The 20,513-nt window shown below is 40.9% G+C and overlaps 1 protein-coding gene across 1 annotated transcript; it reads right to left on the reverse strand.

Annotated features, from left to right (window-relative positions):
* Positions 1-4,209: 4,209 nt before the first annotated feature.
* LOC147338864 (hexokinase HKDC1-like) lies at positions 4,210-20,237 on the reverse strand. The gene is made up of 21 exons (XM_086285598.1): positions 20,010-20,237; positions 18,670-18,832; positions 18,383-18,540; positions 18,162-18,284; positions 17,931-18,026; positions 17,654-17,753; positions 16,789-16,972; positions 15,492-15,647; positions 15,178-15,411; positions 14,171-14,312; positions 13,910-14,066; positions 13,576-13,724; positions 13,256-13,375; positions 8,935-9,030; positions 8,693-8,792; positions 8,437-8,549; positions 8,183-8,346; positions 7,813-7,968; positions 7,615-7,702; positions 5,919-6,064; positions 4,210-5,775 (listed from the first exon to the last, which is right to left on the reverse strand). The coding sequence occupies exons 1-21, from the start codon at positions 20,070-20,072 to the stop codon at positions 5,640-5,642; spliced, it is 2,844 nt and encodes a 947-aa protein (XP_086141724.1). The 5' UTR covers positions 20,073-20,237; the 3' UTR covers positions 4,210-5,639.
* Positions 20,238-20,513: the final 276 nt, after the last annotated feature.

Genomic DNA, 20,513 nt, shown 5'->3' on the forward strand with positions numbered 1-20,513 from the left:
GTTAAGGACATTACGAAGTGTTTCCTGTGGGCACGGGATACTGCTCAGCAGGAATGGGTAATATTTTTTCCCCTCAGGGTCATACTGACTAAGTTAAGGGACACACATTAGATAACTGAATCAAAAATGGCTAAAGGCTGAAATTATTAACAACAAAAAAAACAAAAACAAAAACAAAAAAACAAACAAACCCCAACCTGAAATCTACATCAACTTGAAATATAGTGAAGTATAGCAGCACAGGCTCATCATCTGAATGAGATTTTGAGGAGTGGGGGTTATTACACTGCTACCCCTCGGGCCATATTTCACACATTTACTGCAATGTGAGTGCACTTTCCCCACATTAATCTTTGGGATAGACATTTATTTATTATTCGTACCATTTCATCTTAAGTTACATGGTCTTTTTGCCTTTTCCACGCTATCTTCCTTCCAGTTAAGACATGTCTACTGTCCCACAGTGTCTTTGTCTTACTGACAATGGAGGTTTCTGGTTTCTGACCCACCTCCCCCACGGGTGAAGGTATTTGTTCTGCGTGACCGAGCATTTAGACAATAAACTGAATGTTTGTGATGCAGATAAGTGTGATGTACTGCTTCAGCTTGTTTTTGTTTAACAGAAGGACACACACCTGCCGCTCCTTTTGTGCACTACACCTGCTTGACCATAATTTAAGTAGAATGAAGGCCATTCATTCACTCGGCCTTCTTTCTCAAGATTCAGTCCATCAGCCTGCTACTTTCATAAACTGTCTTTTCAAACAGATGTGACATTGTCACTGCAGCAACAACAGCTGCCTCTAGACACTTTTTAGGACATTGATAGACTAGGGTCAGAACTATTATATTTTGTATATCTAATAAGTTGGCTCTAAATTCATTCTACCTTCTTTTAATTATTTTTCATGCGTTCAACTTCATGAAAAATAAAATAAAAATCTTTTTTTGTATTTTTACTTTTTAAAGGCTGAAGACAACAGAGATATGTATCAGTACTGTTAATGGAAAACTTTTCTGAGCCTTTTACAGCACATGACACCTGTAAAAGTTTATTAATTCATTCCAGAGTCCAGTTGTGGTCTTTTTTTTAATTGTTGCATCAATCTGTCTCTATTGCTTTTGAATTCCTCATTCTCTGGGGTACTATATATTTGACACACTGCCTGCAAGCCTGCCTTTACTTGTTATGCTCATGAGAGGCACGCTGCTTAAACAAAAAATAAACCGCTTTATGTGCATTGGATGCATGACTCACGAATACAATGGATTTTTCTGTGTGAGACTGACGAACACTGGAGCACGATAGTGTCTGGTTAACTTTACTGTTGATATTTTAGACAATGATATGGTTTCCTTGAAGAAACCTGAGCTGGAGATCATTTCTCCAACTATATGAAACCTAAAATATAGGTTTCATAAAGCACTTCACTCAAATATGAAATATAGTAAAATACCACCAAGGTCAGTGCGTTATCCAGTAACTTGCCACGTCAAACATCAAATTTTCCTCTGACTAACACAAAGAACAAAAAGTTTAACTGCAGTTATTTAAGTCTTTAGACTGTAAATCACAACACTGTAACAATCCGCCTGTTATAAGGTCTGGCATTGTAAACATTATAGAAAATGGTCACATCAAGGCACCACAAATTATACCAGATAATGAATGCATACCAAACAAGGAAGGTTTAGAGAAACCAGTGTGCAATTATGAAACTGTGATTTGTAAATATAAATGTACTTCTAATGATCAGTGTACAGTATTATAACATTTTTATGCACTAAAATAAAGGAGTCCTTTCAGATACAGTCATAATACAGATAATTATAAGTTAAAGTTATATACAGAAAATTTTGATTCCAACGTACTTCACATGGAAAAAATGGATACAGATTTTCAGAAGCTTAATAACAAATTCTTCTTCTTCTTCTTCTTCTTCTTAATAATATTATTGATTGATCGCCTTGAGGCGACTGTTGTTGTGATTTGGCGCTATATAAATAAAATTGAATTGAATTGAATAATAATAATAATATTCATTGTCACCTCTTTATTCAGTCTCAGAGGTCTTTCAGTTTACCATAAATAAGTTAGTTACCTTAATCAACAAAGGCTCCCCATGATGCAGCAGAGCTGGTGTCCAGCAGCTCTCATCATACTGATGTTTTGATGCATTGTGGCGTCTAATTCTTCCACTGTCCACTCCACTCAGAGGTTTAAGCCTGGGATTCAAACGTTGATTCATTGTATCTTTGAAGAGAATTAGTCGGGCTGTGAAACTAAACTGAAGGTCTATTTTCTCACAAAACTAATGACTGCAACACAATATCCAGAATAAGACCAGTGCTCTCTCCACTGTAGGCTGCAATAGCTCAGTTCTGCCCATCTACTGGAGAAAATTTCTGAGTGTGTGTGAAAGCTTGTATTGTTTGTTTGTAGGGCAGACAAAGACACACACATTCACAGAGCCCTCGATCAAAAGATAAAATAAAAAATACACAGCAAAGACGCCTTGCTCCCTAAGACAGGCCCCTTTAGGAAAAACATCAGAGAAATGATGGATGGAGTGTTTTTAAATGAAAGATAGAGACAGAACGAGCCAAACAATGAAGGAAGGTAGAAAGGACAAGAATGTTAGTAGGCCTAATGTTAGAGGAAAAGAAAGGATGCAGTCTTTTTTATCAGTCTCTGCTCTGTTGTAGGATGCAGGAGCTATATTTTGAGGAGCCTATCTGCGCTTGCATTCAGTGCCACATAAAGCTGCCGTGTCGCAGCCTGTGAAATTGTACTGTGAAGACAGTAGCTTGATACAAGGACAGCGTGGGATTATTGTGTGTATGTGTGAGGATGACGTAGCCCTCAGCTGGTAGCATTCTCACATGTTAATCCCTGAGAGATTAGCTAGTATTTCACTCCCGTTAGCACACTATTTTTCCTCCCTTACTTTAATCCCTCATCATTCATCAGTCATGCAGTGGTTATCGCACTCTGTCTTTATTTACTGTTCCTGTGCATTATTCTCTTCACTTATTACACTCCGCTACTGTCTTCCTGCCTGTCTTCATCTTCAACGCATCATCTAATCTGTCATGAATGGATTAGCCTCACACTGATCACCGCACCTCTCATTAACCCAGTGCAGTATCATCAGATCAATAGCTTCAGATTAAATGTGTAAACAAACAACAACGCAAATTGTAAGTTTTGCCTAATGAAACTAATTTTAAAGTTGACCATAGACTGAAATTTCATCAGAAATGCCAAAACATACAATCTTTACTTCTTTTTTCTTTTAAATTAATTAATTAATAAACTTTCAACAGCGGTCTATCACTGGAGTTCTTCAGGTTACTGCTTGGACTGCTAATGCACCGAGCAGACATACAGATAAAGACACAGAAAGACTGGGCAAAGCTCCAGCCAGACAGATAAAAGGGACAAGGAGAATGACTAAAATGGCACAGATGGCCAGAGACAGTTAGAGAGAGAGAGAGAGAGCCGGGTGACCACAAGGACAGAGAATCAGTGTACAGTGACTGAACAGAGGATTGGTTGTTTTTATTGTCAGGAAATGTGGTCAGCAGCATTCCAGTCCTCCTCCTGCTCCCCATCAATAAACTAAGAAACTGCTGACTAACCCCCACAAGCAAGCAAACACACACACACACACACACACACACACACACACACACACACACACACACACACACACACACACACAATTTTGTAACAGTTGGCTGCACAGGTAATTGCTTTTAGTTAGAATAAGACTGATGCCCATGATATCAGTGTGTAAAGAGATTTGTGTCTACACGATATGACCGTGTATACTTTCTCTTTTGCGGAATATTACATATTTTCTACACACACTTACATATAAATCATCAGGTTCACAACTGTTACACAATATAAAGTCATTCTAAGGAGTGTCTATAAATCTTTAAGTAAAAGAGAGGAACAAAATGTATTTAACTACAACTTCTTATCAGTCATACACATGTTTATCTATGAAATCAGTTATTTAAATCCCAGACATGTCTTGGGGAAATAAAAGCTTGAATGATTTTCTACCTTTAAATTCAGACAAAAATGAAGTTATTTTTACTCAAACCTGATGAAATGATGAAAAACATCTCAATTCAATTCAATTCAATTTTATTTATATAGCGCCAAATCACAACAAAAGTCGCCTCAAGGCACTGAGAAAAACCCAACAATCATATGACCCCCTATGAGCAAGCATTTTGGCGACAGTGGGAAGGAAAAACTCCCTTTTAACAGGAAGAAACCTCCGGCAGAACCAGGCTCAGGGAGGGGCGGCCATCTGCTGCGACTGGTTGGGGTGAGAGAAGGAAGACACACAATTTAGTGTGGATTAAAATCCACACTCGATTGTTCAAAAATCTATCTTAAAAGCCAGTTAATCCAAAACACTGCAGAGAGACAGGGAGGAGAATAACAGAGTAAATTTCTCCCATATTTGCTTGATTGGCTTCCTCTAAAATCAACAACTGAAACTAAAATCCTTCTCCTTACATGCAAAGTCTTCAATAATTAGGCCCCATCACATCATTGAGACCTCATAGTATCATATTATCCATCAGAGCATTTAAGATCTTAGAGTTTCTAAAAGTAGAATAGGACGCTGAGCCTTTAGCTATCAGCTCCTTCTCCTTTAGATCCAGCTCCCAGTTTGGTTTTGGGACATGCACACTCTTTAGTTTTTAAGCTTGACACTTGTGTTTGTGCTGGATCAGGTGACCCTGAAGCGTCCTGTAGTTTTGCGATGCTTCTTCTCCACTCACCTATTTCCTCTCCACATGTGTTTATATGTTTCTGCTACCTGACAATAATTTTTGGCTTCTCTTTTCTAAAGTTTTGTTTTGTCCTTGTCTCTCTATGTTCATACTTCACTTCTCTTACCCCTCACAGCCCACAGATTGCTGCCCCACCCCAAACATGGTTCTGACGGCAGTTTCTTCCTGTTTAAAGGATGTTCTTCCTCCCCAGTGTCACCAAGCACTTCCTCATAGGATTGTTGGGATTTTCTCATTTTGGCATGTGACCACACAGCTGTGACTGACATTTTCCCACAGCTAACTTGGTGACTGGAATGTGGAGGGTTTGGGTTTGAAGCATATATATTAAACCACAGTGGGTTGTCTTATGCCAGGTTTTCATTTCAGTTCAAATGACATTGTCCATTTATTGCAAACACAGATAACCGTGGATTAACACAGAAGGCTTATCAAGTTACATATATTTTATTTTATGTTATTTGTGAGCAGTAAAGATAATAGAAGAAGTTTTCTTCTATTTAACTTAACTAACATGGATTAAGTTAACTAAGCTGAAGCAAACATAGTGTCAGAGTGTTGACTGGCACACCCTTAATATAATAGTCAATTCAAACCAATTACAGCTCTTTTAAAATTTATTACAAACAGTGATTTAATCACAGGCAGCAATGCTTCCATCTTCCATCCACACAGTCTGAAACTCTCTTAGGCCAATACAGAATTTTGGTAGTGCAAAAAAAACCCAACAAAAACCCAACAAAGAAACAGCAGTGCAACTGAATGCAAAAAGTGAAAAAACATCTTCGGACATCTTTCTTTTTTCCAGGTGTGTGAAGTCAACGATCTCGCTTCTGCCTGGCTACAGCAGTAATCAGGGCAGCACCTTTCCCGCTGCCTTCCTCTGAAGGCAAGAAGGTCACGTTACACTGAGGAGCCAAAACTCTGGTAGTCTCTTGAAGGACTCCAGAAAAACTAGAAACAACAGAAAATGTTTTAACCAAGCTGTTTGAATAATTATGAAAGGTTAAAATGAAAGTACAGTATACACCTGACACACACCCAACACATCACTGCACCCAAAACAAACAAACAATATTTTTATTAAATTAACTCACTGTGGGTGTAGTTTGTAGAGTGCACCATCAACCCCTACAGTGATGTTCAGATGGTCCAGTCCTCGGTTCTCTCTGATCTTATCTACCACGGCTGCCATGCCTGCCCCACACAGCTCTGCTGCTCGGCGCGATACCGCTCCACATACCTAAGCAACAATGGAAACCTTTATCAATATTGCAACAGGTAACAGTCTCCTGGCGTCACAGTTTTCTCAGCCGGACAATGCACCACACAAATAATATGAAGAATATTACCCAACCTCAAGGTAAGGTTGAAGCAGAGAGCATATTTCTTTGAACTACTTCCCAAACTATATCTGATGATAACCTTATTTCTGTTACTGTAAAAAAAATTAATGAAAGCTGTCCATAAGTCCAAATTTTGTGGAAATTTCAAGTTGGGTATCTCAAAATTTAGCTCAGAATTTCAAGATATTAAAGAAAATTTTGACTTATGGGCAGCATTTTTTTTAAATTAATTTATTTAAATGGCAGAAAGCTTTTACAGTAAAGGCAGATGAAGAATCTTTCCAACAGCACAACTGATTGTTTGTTAATTTAAACTTATTTTAATCTGGATATCTGGACTGCTTTTAACCATCAGTTATGGTTAGCAAGACTGTTTATGTTCATTCATTTCAACCAGGTATCCATACTCTTAGGAAACAGTTTCCAGACTTTTATTCAAACATTTTAACTGTTAGTCAGAAAAATTATTATTCCCCAACTGGCTGCAAGAGAATTTTCAGACAAACATGAAAAATTAGAGGCTATCATGCCTGTATGCTAGCAACTAAAGAAATCACAAGCAGGTTTCTGATTCTTTGCAGCCAGTTTCACTCAGCGAGAGCCAGCAAAATGCAGAAACCACTTCCAAATAGTCGGGGAATACATACAGTACTTTCCCCTAGCAACTGGTGGCTGTATCACATCTAGTATGGCAGAAAAATCTAGAGCATTATGTACATGATGTGATGTGAGAAAAATCTGAGGGCTTCCTCTCTCCATTAATATCTGGAGGGTTGGATCGATACCAGAAATAACAATATAACAATGCTACTTTTCAAGGACAATGCTTAGTTTTAACAGTTGCTTACAAGGTTCAAAAGTCTGACAGTCACAGTCCTCCAATTCCTCGCTGAAATTAGACTTTCTGATGTCCACAAACAAAGTTGTAACCAATAACATTACTAAATATTTATTTTAGTGTACCCAGAGTTTGTCTAGTCTTTCTGTTGTGCAAGATGGCTCACCAACATGGCTTAATAATAATGATAATAATGGATTGCATTTATATAGCGCTTTTCTAGGCACCCAAAGCGCTTTACCACTATTCATTCACTCTCACATTCACACACTGGTGGAGGCAAGTTAATGGAGAAGACACAGAAAATTTCAGGTGCGTCTTTCTTTAAGATACCAACAGGCTAAATAAAAGTTGAGAGCCGTCTTTGGCCTCAGTGTTCCACTTTGCAAAAACCCTGTAAAACAGCCAAGGTTATTACAAATTACACCTGTGCATTGTTTGCACTAGATCAAAATATCTGCTGGAAGTAAGCGACGTGGTCCGGGTCAAAACACATACACAATGGCTTAATTGTTAAAATTTTTATACCTTGTAAAAGAGGAAAACATTGAATTTGTGATGCAGTCTGTAGGAGGTTACTGTGTGGCATGTTGCTTTTCTATCTTGTACCTCTTTGACAATGATGCTGTCATCGCAGGTACTGTTGAGCCCCAGGTGCTGGAGAATAGATCTGACTTGCAGTAGAGCCAAACGGTCACTGGAGGGAGACAACACAGTTACACAGCAGAAAATGCAATATTCATGTTAAATTATGAATACTTTAAATCTATCAAAAAATAGCACAAACATAGGCATCATTTGTCCTACCTCTCTATTTGTGACAGATATTTAGTTTGGAATATTCCAGGTGTTTTTAAGGTTTCCGTGACGCGTCCTCTGAACAGCAAACCTCCTCTTGTTAGATCCAGTAATACCTCTCGGACAATTTCACCTAAATACATCCCACTGGTGAGCTTTTCAAACCTATAAACACGAACATAAACTTGTAAAAATGTTGTGTGACCATCTCAACTTGCTACAAGTTACTGAATAAATCTCAAAAACATCAACTAACTACTACACGAGACACATATGTGTCACAGTATGTTTAAAAAAATCAGTCATAAAACATCAAATTTTATGTGTGTGCCTCAAGTAGGCGTCATCATACATACACAGTAAGGTGAGTGTAGCTAACCTTTGTTTTCCAGAGTTTACTGAGTTGTGGTCCACCTCAGCATCAAAAGGTGTGATGATGTCATCCAAGGATCCATCATCACCCAGACCCCCCCACTCCGTGTTTATACACATCTTTGATGTCTCAGAAGTCTCCGCCTTCTTATCTCCTTTTGACCCATCATCCTGATGAGAGAGGGAAACACACACACACATAAAGTGTTTAATTATGTTTTAACAATATGTTTTTAGCTCCCAACAAGCAAGTCCTTCCACCTTGTCCTCCACTGCTTCAGGTGTCTCCTCGTCTCCTTCTGTTTTCTGTTTCTTTTGTCTAATCTTCTCAATGTTCTTGAGTTCCTCCATGTAACAAGCATTTGACCCAGTTCCTGTAAAACAGACTCATATAGCTTATTTCCTTATTACGTCAAATATTATAATACTGTTCTTTGCATTTAAAATTCTTAAATGAACCATCATAACTATAAGCTTATTCTTAACTTAGCATTTCTTCACCCTTGAGGCCACATACCTGCAATCAGTCCAACTTCACACTGAGGGTCTTCATAGGCACAGCTCATCATTGTCCCAACTGTGTCATTGACCACTGCTACTATGTCCAAGTCATACTCCTGTGTGCGCACACCCACAAATGCATTGTAATGTTCCTGTTAGCCTAGACGTGTACCAATCTGATGTAATGTTTCTTCCCCTCATCTGTTTAAAACCTGGCCATCATTTTAAATCTTTACTCTGTTGTTTTTATTGACTCACGTTACGTCTTTTGATGGCCTCCCGTAGCAAGTTAACAACATCATGTCCTTCGCAGTCTGTGGCCTTGAAGCCTTTGGTCCAGCTAACCAGGATACCCTACAGAACATCCAAAGGTTGAAAAAGATTACAAACTGCTACAGAAATAATAATGCTACTGCTTTAGGAGTCTGTTTACATTTTTATTTAACAGAACAGTTCTGTAAATATAACATTCTGAGAACGTCGAATGATCAAGTGCCAAAAAGGCTAGTTCCACTTGAGGCTAGTCAGTGCCCATAGATTCATATTTTAAAATGCCCAACATCAGAGCAATAAGACAGTTGCACTGAGAGGTGATTTAAAACAAAAAACAACTTGTCTATCTGTGTGCTCGAGTTTTGGATGTTGTCGCTTTAATTAACAGACGACTGAGTGTCTGTTATTTCAATGGCCTCACCTGTGCTGATTCACTGAATTGTACCTCTCATCTGTGTTTGTAAGTGTTCATCTCTTTTGGAGCATTTCTCATGGAACTATAGCCAGTGAGTACAATTTATTTGTAAAGCACATTTAAATACAGCTATATATGTATGTGTGTAATTACATTGAAATACTCAAAGGTGGACATATGGACCATAAACAATAAGCAATAAACATAATGACAACAACAACCAGATGATCCTACAAATGTGGCACAGCGACTACAAAGGCTTTTTGTTTGAGCCGTGACCTTGGGACATGTTAAGGATCTTTGCCTATAGATCTAAGAGAGCTGAATGTAACTGAATGAGTTGATGATGATGTCTGTGATGCCCCCCATCATCCATCTTACACGTGGCTTCCTGTGTGGTATGAGCTTGAACAACAAGTTTGTGCTTCAGTTTTCTATCAGTCTCTCAGTTAGTCTGTCAGTGTTTTGTCTTTATGTGTCCCTATACAGTTCACAGATGCAACCAAGCTATCTAGTGTTAACTGATAACAGGCCACCCTCTCATCCAAATATAATAACTTCTGGCTCCAAAAAACTAACAAGTTGGTGGCTAAAATGTTGAGGCTTCAAAATGCAGACTTTAGAAACCAGTGAGTGATGTCAGGTTTGCTACATCAATCTACAATCTGTGGCCTTTAACCTTTATGAGAGCAGCACTTTGAGGAAATCAGATACCAAATAATATACTCCACAGGACTTTGAACAACATCCAGCCTGGAAGGGAAACAACCGTGTGAACCAGTGTAATTTTAAGACAGTGTAAAGCTACAGTTTTCTTCTAATGAGCGGGTGTCACGATCCTGGGTCTTATGACCCAGTGTTTTGAGTTTTAGTTCTTTTGATGTTTATAGTGTATGTTTAAGCTTATTAAGTTTCCTATGTGCATTTGCTTATTAGTTCCCCCTTGTGTTTTCAACCCCTGTGAAGTCTCTCTTGCCCTTCGTGTGTTTCATGTCTGTGTGTCTTATGTTGTCAGGTCTGCGTCTCATTATATTTCCTGTTTTATTTTGAAGGGGTCCTGTGTTCCTATGTTCAATGTTTTTAGTGTTACTCTCTCCTTGTGTCGTTATGTTCATGTGTGTCAGCTGTTTCTCCATGTGTTCCCACTTCCCTCATTATCCGCCTGTGTGTATTTAGTCCGTGTGCTTTCAGTCATTCTTTGTCAGGTCGTCTGCTCATCCATGTCACTACTTCAGGAATCTATGTCAGTTCACCATGTTTAAGGTTTTTTCATGTTTAGTTTTAGTTCACCCAGTTTAGGTTATTGTTTAGTTTCACCAATGCCCTTTTGTTTGTACCCTTTTTACTAGCCTCAATAAACGGTTTGATTTTTGTTAAATCCACGCCACGTTCAGTTTTTGGAGTCTGCGTTTTGGGTCCTTTTGTCAACACATACAGTCTGCCCTCGCCAGACTGTGACAGCGGGTCTAAATATTGTTACTTTTATCAGCACTATATGATGTTTCTAATTATTTAGAACAGGTTCAAGGTGGTTTGGTTGTCTAATAAGAATTATTTCCATCCATCGGTCAGTTTTCTTAACAGCTTATCCAACTGTATCTGAGGGCTGAAGCCTGTCCCAGCAGGGACACGGTGTGTTAAAGCAGGTCAAACTCGGACAGGTTGCCAGTCCCTCACAGGGCATACTATGTCTTTTTTTTTCTTCTTTTTGCCTGTCCCATTTGGTTCTTTAGCTGTCAGAATTCTTGTCTGAAGACCAACAAGGATACCCAATGGATTTATTTTGCCAAATCGATCATCGTGGCATTGCCGTATTGGTCTATTTGATCGACCTTTGTTTTTATTATTTATTTTATTTTATTTTCAGTTGTTACAGACGGGACAGACATGAGTGAGGGATAGGAAAGGGAGAAAGAAAGAGGAAGGAAAAGAAAAACAGAAGGGGAGAGGGACAGTGAGAAGTGGGGGGGGGAATCTCCTGGATCACCTGTTGAGAGAAAAAGAATAGAAAACAAGCAAAAAAAACCCAAAGCAACATACTAAACACAACACCATCACATTAATCTAGCTAAGTGTAAACAGCAGTAAGTACTAAATATTCAATGTTGTTGTGCAGCACGCAGGACAGACAGCGCACAATGTGCTTTGAAGTAGCAGCCGAGAAAGGTTTAATTTAAGTCTACGAACAGTGAACATCCGTGTGCACACCTGTGTGGATCAGCGCGCTTGTATTCAAATGGTTTCCACATGTAATGGTCTGCAAGAGGATGTAGAGAGCCATAGCCCCGTCCCCCAGGGCATGAAGCAGGCATGGAGGCATGCCTGCTTCATGGAGGAGGAGGAGGCCTGACCGAGCAACAGGCGCCAGGTAGCCACCGGGAGTGAGCTGGTACATACCTCAGCGCCCAGTCCCGGACACCAAGAACCACCAATGCACCGACCCCTGAGGGCATCAGTCACCGGCAGGGAGTGTGGTGAGGGGAGATAGGCCCTGGAGGGCCTGGGAGTTCCCAGAGAGGTGGAGTCTAAACTGACATATAGACACAGACAAACAGGCACACACAGACACAAACATGCATTCCCACCCTCATGCACACATATACAAACACTCAGCACTCACCCAACGTAAGGATTGACATAAATGGACATGTACACACAATCACACTCCCCAAACATACTCTATACCCCGGGTCCAGGTACCCTCGCCCCCAGAGGGGGAAACAGAACCCAGACCCAAGAGATGTTACCCTTCCCCCCGGGGTGGAGGCAAGCAGACCGTCCCAGGCTCCGCAGCAGCAGGGAGGCCAATCGGACAGCCAACATCTCCTCCCAGCCCCCCCGCCGGCTAGCAGAGAACGGGGGTGTGTGAAGACCCCATACCTCCCTCCTCCCGCTCATGTGTAGTGTTGCTGCGTGTTGTTCTAAAGTGCATTTAAAACAAGGGAGAGCATGGTGCTGCTGCCAGAGAGCAGCAGGTGTTAGCACGGCCCCTCCCGAGAACCCTCAATGTCTACATGGATTTAAAATTGAGAGGTGGGCACCGGCGCCAGAGGTAGGTTTGAGTACACAGACCGTCCACTGTACGCCGTTAACGTGCCCACCCTCAAGGCCCTATATATATGTGTGTGTTATGAGAGTGTAAGTAATGTGGATGTCTAAGTTGTGAGATAAAATTGAGGCACAGGTGGTCAGAAGGGGACAGAGGGGGGGGGGGGGGGGGGGGATGTCTCCCTTGCACCCTGGTGACACACCCGCACCCCAAGGCCCTACCTGTGTGGGTGAGTGTGGTGGAGCGGGAAGAGGGAGGTAGCCGGGGATGGGGAGGAAAAGGAGGGAGGGGAGGATGCCCCTCCCTAGGGCCAGCTCCCCCGCTGACCCCAGTAGGCACCCCTGTCCTCTGGTACCCACCAAGGCAAGGGAGCCCAGGTCCAGGTCATCTCCCAGACTACACAAGACAACAGACACCCAGGTTAAGTTTATTCTCCACCTCTCCTATGTCTCTCCCCCACCTGCAGAGTGGACTCCTGCAAGGATGGAACAACCTCCCCGCCAGTTGAAGAGCCCCCCAGTTAGGCCGATGCACAAGAGGCCCCCTGCGCCAGGGCTGAGCCCCCGTGCACCCACCCGCCCACAACCTCGGTGACACACCGACGAGGACCGAAGCCCCCAAGGCCCAGCCAGAGCCCCAGCACGGAGGCGAAGCACCCCCGAACCCCAAACCCCCACGCCTGCCCCCGATCCACTCAGGGGCAGCCAGGCCACCAGGCCAGGGCATACTATTTCTAATTTAACCACTTTGATACAAAGTCTAGCTTATTGTGTTTTACTGCTTCACTGTAAAATAAGGTGCAGCCAGGTTTTCTGTGGCTGCAACAAACGATTTTGACGTACCGTGTCAATGGCCGTCTGCTCACAGGGGAAAGAGAAGGTGAAGCCTGCTGGAAGATGTGCTTTCTTCATCCCCATGTAGTCCAGGAAGTCACTCACGTATTGCGCTAAATGATCAAACAGCTGGAGACAAACAGAGAGAGAAAAAAACAAACAAACTGTGTGTTAGATTTTCAGTACTGTTTTAGAAGAATTCAACCCTACCTCGTTTAGACAACACTGTCAGCAGTGTACAACTTCTTATAATTAATTTAATTACTTAATGACTAAACCCAGTTTGATGCTTTCTGTCAGGGTGCTGACGGTATATGCATGTTTCTCACCTCTTCTCCTGTTCCCTGCATTATCTCCAGCGGTACAGTGTAGATTTTATGGTAAAGCCGTGTGTTGTTTTGAAGGCCTTTCTTGAATTTGACCAGCATAGCTCTGAAGTTGGTTCCTCCCAGATCCAAAGCAAGATATTTTCCACGCTCTGGTTAAAAAAATAATAATTATGATCTTTGTTTATATTTTAAAAATACAAACTTCCTAAAAAAGTTTTTAACAAAGCAGTTACATCTTTGCGAAAGCTAGAGGTGACGCTGAATGTATTGATTGTGTAGCTGCTGTTTGGGTTTGATTAAGAGGCCTGTAAGAACGTCAGCGTTTGTCTCTGACCTGTGCCATCAGGTGTATGGTAAACGTAAGAGGGCAGCATCTTAACTGCTGAGGGGCCTTTGTTCTTTAGCCCTGCCTCCAGCCCTGCTCTCATCGTGGCCTTGACCAACTGGAGCTGCTCTTGACTCAGTTTGAAGGGAGCCAGTGTCTCATCCACCTGGAAAACCAGAGATACTGTTTATCAGATATTTAAGCCCTTCTTTTTTATTTCACCTGTGAAGAATCACACAAACACAGACATACAACTTGCAGCGCTCTAACCTGTCTCTTCCGTGATGCCAAGCGTTGGGCAACTGCTGTTACCAGGGCAGCCCCTTTGCTGCTGCCGCTGTCCGAGAGGACGAATCTAACCTGGCACTCAGGAAGCAACCGGCGCACCACCTTATGGAGACGTTTAGCATACCTGGAATAGAAGTGACAGAAACACAAAACATTCGATATTTCATCAGGCTATTTTAGATGTTTGTTAAGAAGTATTTATATTAGTGATCTGCAGCTCATCAAGTAAGAGAGGACATGATGCTGTTATGTCCAAACTCTTCATCAAGGCCCTGTTTGTTGTGTTGGGTTCGCTGACTTTATCAGAGGTGATCAGGGCATCACTATCATACACATCATCCACTGGATTCCAAAGTTCAGTTTTTCAAGCCTTGTCGGGATTTTCTTCACTCACTGAAAGTGATGATTGGGATGCTGAGATGCTAAAACCATGACTGAGACCTCAGGTCGAAGAGCAAAGAAGCCACGGCAGGTTTTCCATAGGCTTCTATACAGGCTTCTTTTTATCCACTGCTGGCCATCAGAGAGATTAAGGCAATTCCACAGAGCCAGAATAGTCCATCTTTTATTTACAGCCTATAGTTGAGGTCAAATTGTGCACATGAGGATTCTCATTGTGTATGAGTGGTGAGTGCAGTGCTGAGCTGTGGTACTGTGTGGTTGATGTTAGGTTAAACTCACGTGTGACAAATTTACCCCAATCATTTAACAGCTTATGTCTTTGGTCATTTATTTAATCCATTGCTTAACTCTAGTTTCTACTCAAGGCTCTTTGTGAGTGAAGTTTAATTGATTTTGCTTCAAACTTTTATTTATTTTGGATTTTTTTTAAAAATATCAGAAACTTTTTACAGCAGCCATTAGTCATAGTTAGAAAGGAAGAGGACTGTTGAGAGTACTGGCTCTTTTTGTGTTATATCAGTTACATATTTATTAATCTCAGTAGTTGTAAACTAATATGGGTTTGAGTGATTTCCACACTGACTTACTGCGGATGTGTCTTGTACACAGTTCCGTCCACTCCCACAGTGATCCTCAATGCCCTCAAATGCCGGTTTTGCTTGATTCGGGTTAAGATGGCAGCCAGCCCCGCGGCCACCAGATTGGAGGACCTGAAGGACACGATGGTGCTGACGTGTTGAACAGCAACGCAGTCATCTTGTGATGGGTTCAAACCGAGCTCCACGAGAATATCTCTGGTGTTCTTCAGACCATTTTTGTACCTGAGACAAATGAATATTTATGGCATTCATGCTGTTTTTGGACAGACGCCAGGTGACCAAGAGAGATAAAGACAGCTTACTCCTCCATGGCTGCCACGTGTGCTGTGGTTATCTTCCCTTTGGTCCTCAGGGCATCAGGCACGAGTCCATCAAACAGCTGTCCCAGTTTAGCCATCTTTAACACAACCAGCCTCACTAGCTCACCCAGATACATCCCACTGACCATCTTCTCAAAGCTACAATAGACCAGAAAAGGGTAAAAGGTTTATACAGAGTTCTACAGTACTGAGCAAACATCTTAAGCCACTCATTTCTGAAAGCTCTTCAGAGTTTTTCTTTAGATATTCGTTGCTTTTTCACTTTTTAGTCCCGTCCTTGTATCAGACACTTTTTCAATTAATGTTTTTTTTTTCAGTTTGATAAGCCAACAATGGACATTTGTTCAAGCATTAAAAAGACACCTAACTGAAGGGATGAAACGGCGCTTTTAAATTGAGCCGTTTGTTAGCCTGTCACAAAAAACTATTTCCCATTTCATTAGTTGAATCTATGAAAAATCCCCAAAATGCCACAGGTTGACAAGCATAAAATGGTAATATTGAACCAAGAAGCTGAGACCCAGACAGCTAGAACTGAAAAGCTGGCATTTCTCAGCACGATGTGCAGTGTGTCCTTAAGAAAACTGGAAACTGGACAAGTGGAGGACAAAAAAAAAAAAGCATGAATGCTAAATCGACATCAGAAGAACATTATCCAAAAGTCACGTATGGCAAAATACACAAAAACTGGACTGAAAATTAGTATCAACAGGATTTATGGAGTGAGTAATCCAAATTTGAAAGTTCTGGTTTAATTGTGAAGCTGGATGGAGATGATCAGAAGAAAGGTACAACAGTGTGTGTCTATAGCCATCTGTAAAATATGGTGGTGCCTGTCATTGCTTGGGATTGCATTTCAGCAGGCTGCGTTGAGGATTACAAATACAGAAAAATACCATCAGATCAGATTTTGACACCATGCAATAACATTAGGAAAGATTCTGATTGGCATCTGTCTGATTATCAGCATGATAATGATCCCAAACACACTCCCACTTGGAACAGTATCAGTCATGGACTGGCCTCCCCAGAACCCAGACCTTAATATCACTGAAGCAGTGTGTGATCTTCTTGGCAGAACAAAAGGCAGCCATCATCCAAAGAAAAGTCCTCCAAGAAGCCTGGAGAACTATCCCTTACTCTAAGAAATTACAAGAAAACTTCCCTAAGAAAGTTGCACCTATTTCAAATTTATCTTTGGAAGTCATAAAGAAATGAAGGACGTCTTAATGGACACACTATTTTATATCAAAAGAAAAGACAAAGCTGCTTTCCTTACATTTGTTTTCCAGGATTGATAGAGGTTGCATCAACATCCTGATCAAACTCTGTTATGTAATCACTCAGGGCCCCATCGTCCCCAAAGCCTCCCCACTCGGTGTTCACACACATCCTGCCCTCGTCTCCCTCCACCAGGTCAACATGACGCAGCTCCTCCATGTAACACGCGTTGGTGCCTGTGCCTGTAAGCACCCAAACACACAGGATACATAGACTGATTCCATTAAGATTACTACAATAAACAGGATACGTTAATGGTTCTATCTGTCTATACTTCACATCTAATTCAATATCCACACATGCACAGCAAACCACCAGAGGGAGCAAGATGACTATGGGTAAGTGTGCTTTGTCTTCTCTTGCAAAATATTGTCATTGTTTCCATGTGTTTGCACAAAAAACATAAATAAGAATTAATCTAAAAATATTTAAACGTGTTTTGCAAAAGTTAAAACACAAAGTTTGGAGTAGATTTGCAGAATCAGAGTTATTGATGCCTTTTGCATTTACAGTCAGCACTATTTCCTGTCACTAATATGCAGTTATCTTTGATTAGATAATATCTATTAGCTATGTTTAGATAATTATGCATCAATCGTAAGGGCTCCAAAGGCTCACTAGATAAAAAAGAAACCAGAATAAAACCTAATTTATAATACAGAATTTTGGTTTCAAGCTTTTTCTAGTTTTAATGCAGAACATTTGCTTTGTTTTACTGAACACTGGATAACTTTATGCTTATTTAAATGAACTACAGAAGAAGTTTAGAGTGATGGCTGCTCATGTACATGTCACACTCATACAAAACAATAGTTTCTGTAAAAGGACACAAGAGACTAGTTGAATTATGTGAATCTACTTACCAATGATGAGCCCTACATCGCAGTACTGATCATCAAAACCACAGGTCATCATTGTCGCCACAGTATCATTAACCATCGCTAACACTTCTATGTCCATTCCCTGCAGAGGGCGTTATTAAAGAGATAAACCAGGTTATACTGTTCAGTTTACATAGTGGGTATCAGATGGGTTCAACTCTTTATTTTTCCACTTCATCTTACGTTATATTTCTCATCATGTCTCAGTTTCTGCAGATAGTTTATGGGTAAATTATGGAAGCAAGCACTGGCAACCCACCCCAGTTCTGTCAATAGCCTCTCTGAGAGCCTGGACCACATCTTTCCCCTGAAGGCCTCGAGCCCGGCAGTTCTTACTCCAGCTCAACAGTAATCCCTGCAAGAGGAAAAAAGTGGTTCGAATGATTATGGGATCTAAATCTAAAAAGACAGACAGATGTCAGCACGTGGAGTATAACACACTACAGGTACAGCTCATGAAAACCGGATGTCTCGATGTAGAGAGTCATACCTTATCCAAGCGGGTCTGTTCGCAGGGGAAGGAAAAAGTGAATGCCAGAGGATGTTTCTTATCCAGACTGATGTTCTTTACGTGAAGAAAGTCCTTCAGAGATTCTGACACATGGTCAAATAACTACATACACAAAGACAATGAAGAGGGAGAAGTTCAAATCTCTTCTTCTTGCTTGTTGAATCCTCCTCAAATCTACTTTCAGATCTTTTTATTCTTACCTCTGGTGCTCTCCCATTGAACAGCTCCTTTGACATAGGGTATATCTTCTCCTCCATCTCCACTCCTCCCTTCCTGACCCCCATCCCCTCTCTCACCTTAACCTGGAGCACCTTAAACTTGGAGCCTCCAAGATCCAGTGCCAGAAACTGTCCCTTCTCTGCAAGAGTGGTTGAAAGAGAAGGAAGATCTTTAATCTCTTGCTTTTACTTCAAAACAATGGCAGTCTTCTTCTTTTTTTTAAGATCTGCCCAGCAGCCCTAATAAAAGGGACATTAACACGAGTAACCTGAGCCATCAGGAGTGGAGCGGACATGTGTCGGCAGCATTTTTACAGCTGCGGCGGCCGAACTTTCAGCTGAGAGCCCCTTCTTCATTTCAGCCTGGAAACGAGCTGAGATATCAATTAACTGGTCATCATGGAGGCGCATTGCATGCAGAAACCTGTCGACCTGAAAGAGACACAGAACACAGAGAGCAAAACAAAGTGAGATGTACCGCTGGATTTTCACTCGAACAAGAAGGGATGAAAGAGAGAAAAATGTATATTTCTCTCTCTCTCATTTGTATTTTGTGGACTTTCTTATTAGGTGTCAGACTAGTTTTGCTTCTCTCATTCAGTTACTTTTCTTTTTATATCCTCTGTTACTGTTACATGCCTCATCACAGCTTTATAATATTACATATCAAAATTCACCAGAATCAATTTGAACATCTGATCAACAGAGAAAAAGTTTAAAAAAGCAACTTTTTTCTTGTATTTCAGATATGAAGGATTTTTTTCATGTATCTGATGTCTTTTCACATATGTTTTGAATTTTGGGGTTAATAATCTGAATTTGAAACTCAGTGATGTTGTAACAGTAACTCAACATGCCAAACTGTCTCTGTAAATGAGTTAGGAAGTAGTACAAAACAAAAAAGCTGAAGATCATCAGCCACACCCCGTGTGCTGTATTCACAGCTGAACCGTCGCCGTGGAGCATGTGCTCATAGGACAACACCCTGAGGTTTTACGATATAAGTGCCAGAGTGTGAGTGTAGCGTGAGCGAGGACAGTGTGATTGTAGGAGTGTCCATACTTTGTCCCGGGTGAAAATGTGCGATCCAATGTGGACTAAGAGGAGCAGCGACACTGCCAGGGAAAGTTGTTAATGATTGTTCAGATAAAGATAAATGGTGACACAGTGACTAATGATCCCACATTTCACCTTGATCATTTATATTACTCTACTGACTTCTGCCATGTCTCGTTGACTTAATTTTAGTCACGTGCATTTCTGCAAATCCTCAAAGAAATCATCAGAGATTTGTCCTTCTTTTAATCACTTTCTCTTTCTGGATAAATCCTGATAGAACTGCCCAAGAAGTAAATCAGGAAACAACACATTAGAAGAGTAAGTTTGTCATTGGTGGCAAATATATCTCTGATGATTAATGTAGCGAGTAGAGTTGCATTTAAAATACGATTTCCAATCAAGAGCATAAATTCAGTGCATTAGCAGCTTACACTTTCATAACTGAGAAGACTTTAAATAACTGTAGAGCTTCAAACCCCCTCATTACCAGGGCTGTATTAATTATATGCACTGTTTGAAACAGACTTGTGTTTGTGTGTGTAGCACTCACCTTCTTTGTGGGGTCCTCCTGGAGTTTGGAGAAAAAGAAGGAAATGAGATGAACAGCCAACATCTTCACTGATAAGAATCACCACAAAGTCTTCCAGCTATTCTTTGATACTGTCAGCGTGCGTGACAGGTGAACACACTTCACTAAAATAAGGAAAAATGTGTTTTCCCCCCAATCCTTTCCACTCTGCTAGGTGTTATTTCTTTTTACGTTTGTGCTCTCATTGTCTCTTGCCGAGTCCACTGAGCAGATACCAGCCTCTGCACCAATTCAATGATTAACAGCAAGCACAACCTCCTTTCTACAATCATTTCCTTTAATGTGTCAGATACAGGCTTGCTTAGTGTTTTCGTCATAGTTGCTCGAGTGACTTTTCCTAAACTTTGAACTGAAGATTTTAGGAAACTAAAATATTTGAAATCCCCCCTGCGGTGCACTGTAAGTGATGCACCTTGGCCTCATTAGACAAATTTGTAAGACAAATTAATAATGCAAAAAATAATA

The sequence above is a fragment of the Aulonocara sp. 'chitande type north' Nkhata Bay genome, linkage group LG1 (assembly GCF_057382095.1).
Source record: "Aulonocara sp. 'chitande type north' Nkhata Bay isolate Kocher_YH1m ecotype deep benthic linkage group LG1, A_spYH_male_GT1.1, whole genome shotgun sequence".
NCBI lineage: Eukaryota > Metazoa > Chordata > Actinopteri > Cichliformes > Cichlidae > Aulonocara > Aulonocara sp. 'chitande type north' Nkhata Bay.

What these genes read in the sequence shown, in the direction of transcription:
- LOC147338864 (XM_086285598.1), bottom strand. Translation starts at nt 20,072, where the DNA reads ATGTTGGCTGTTCATCTCATTTCCTTCTTTTTCTCCAAACTCCAGGAG. An exon ending in CCATACACCTGATGGCACAG is followed by an intron (nt 13,725 to 13,909) that starts GTCAGAGACAAA and finishes TTTTTTAACCAG; the next exon opens with AGCGTGGAAAATATCTTGCT. An exon ending in AGGCCATCAAAAGACGTAAC is followed by an intron (nt 8,793 to 8,934) that starts GTGAGTCAATAA and finishes GTGCGCACACAG; the next exon opens with GAGTATGACTTGGACATAGT.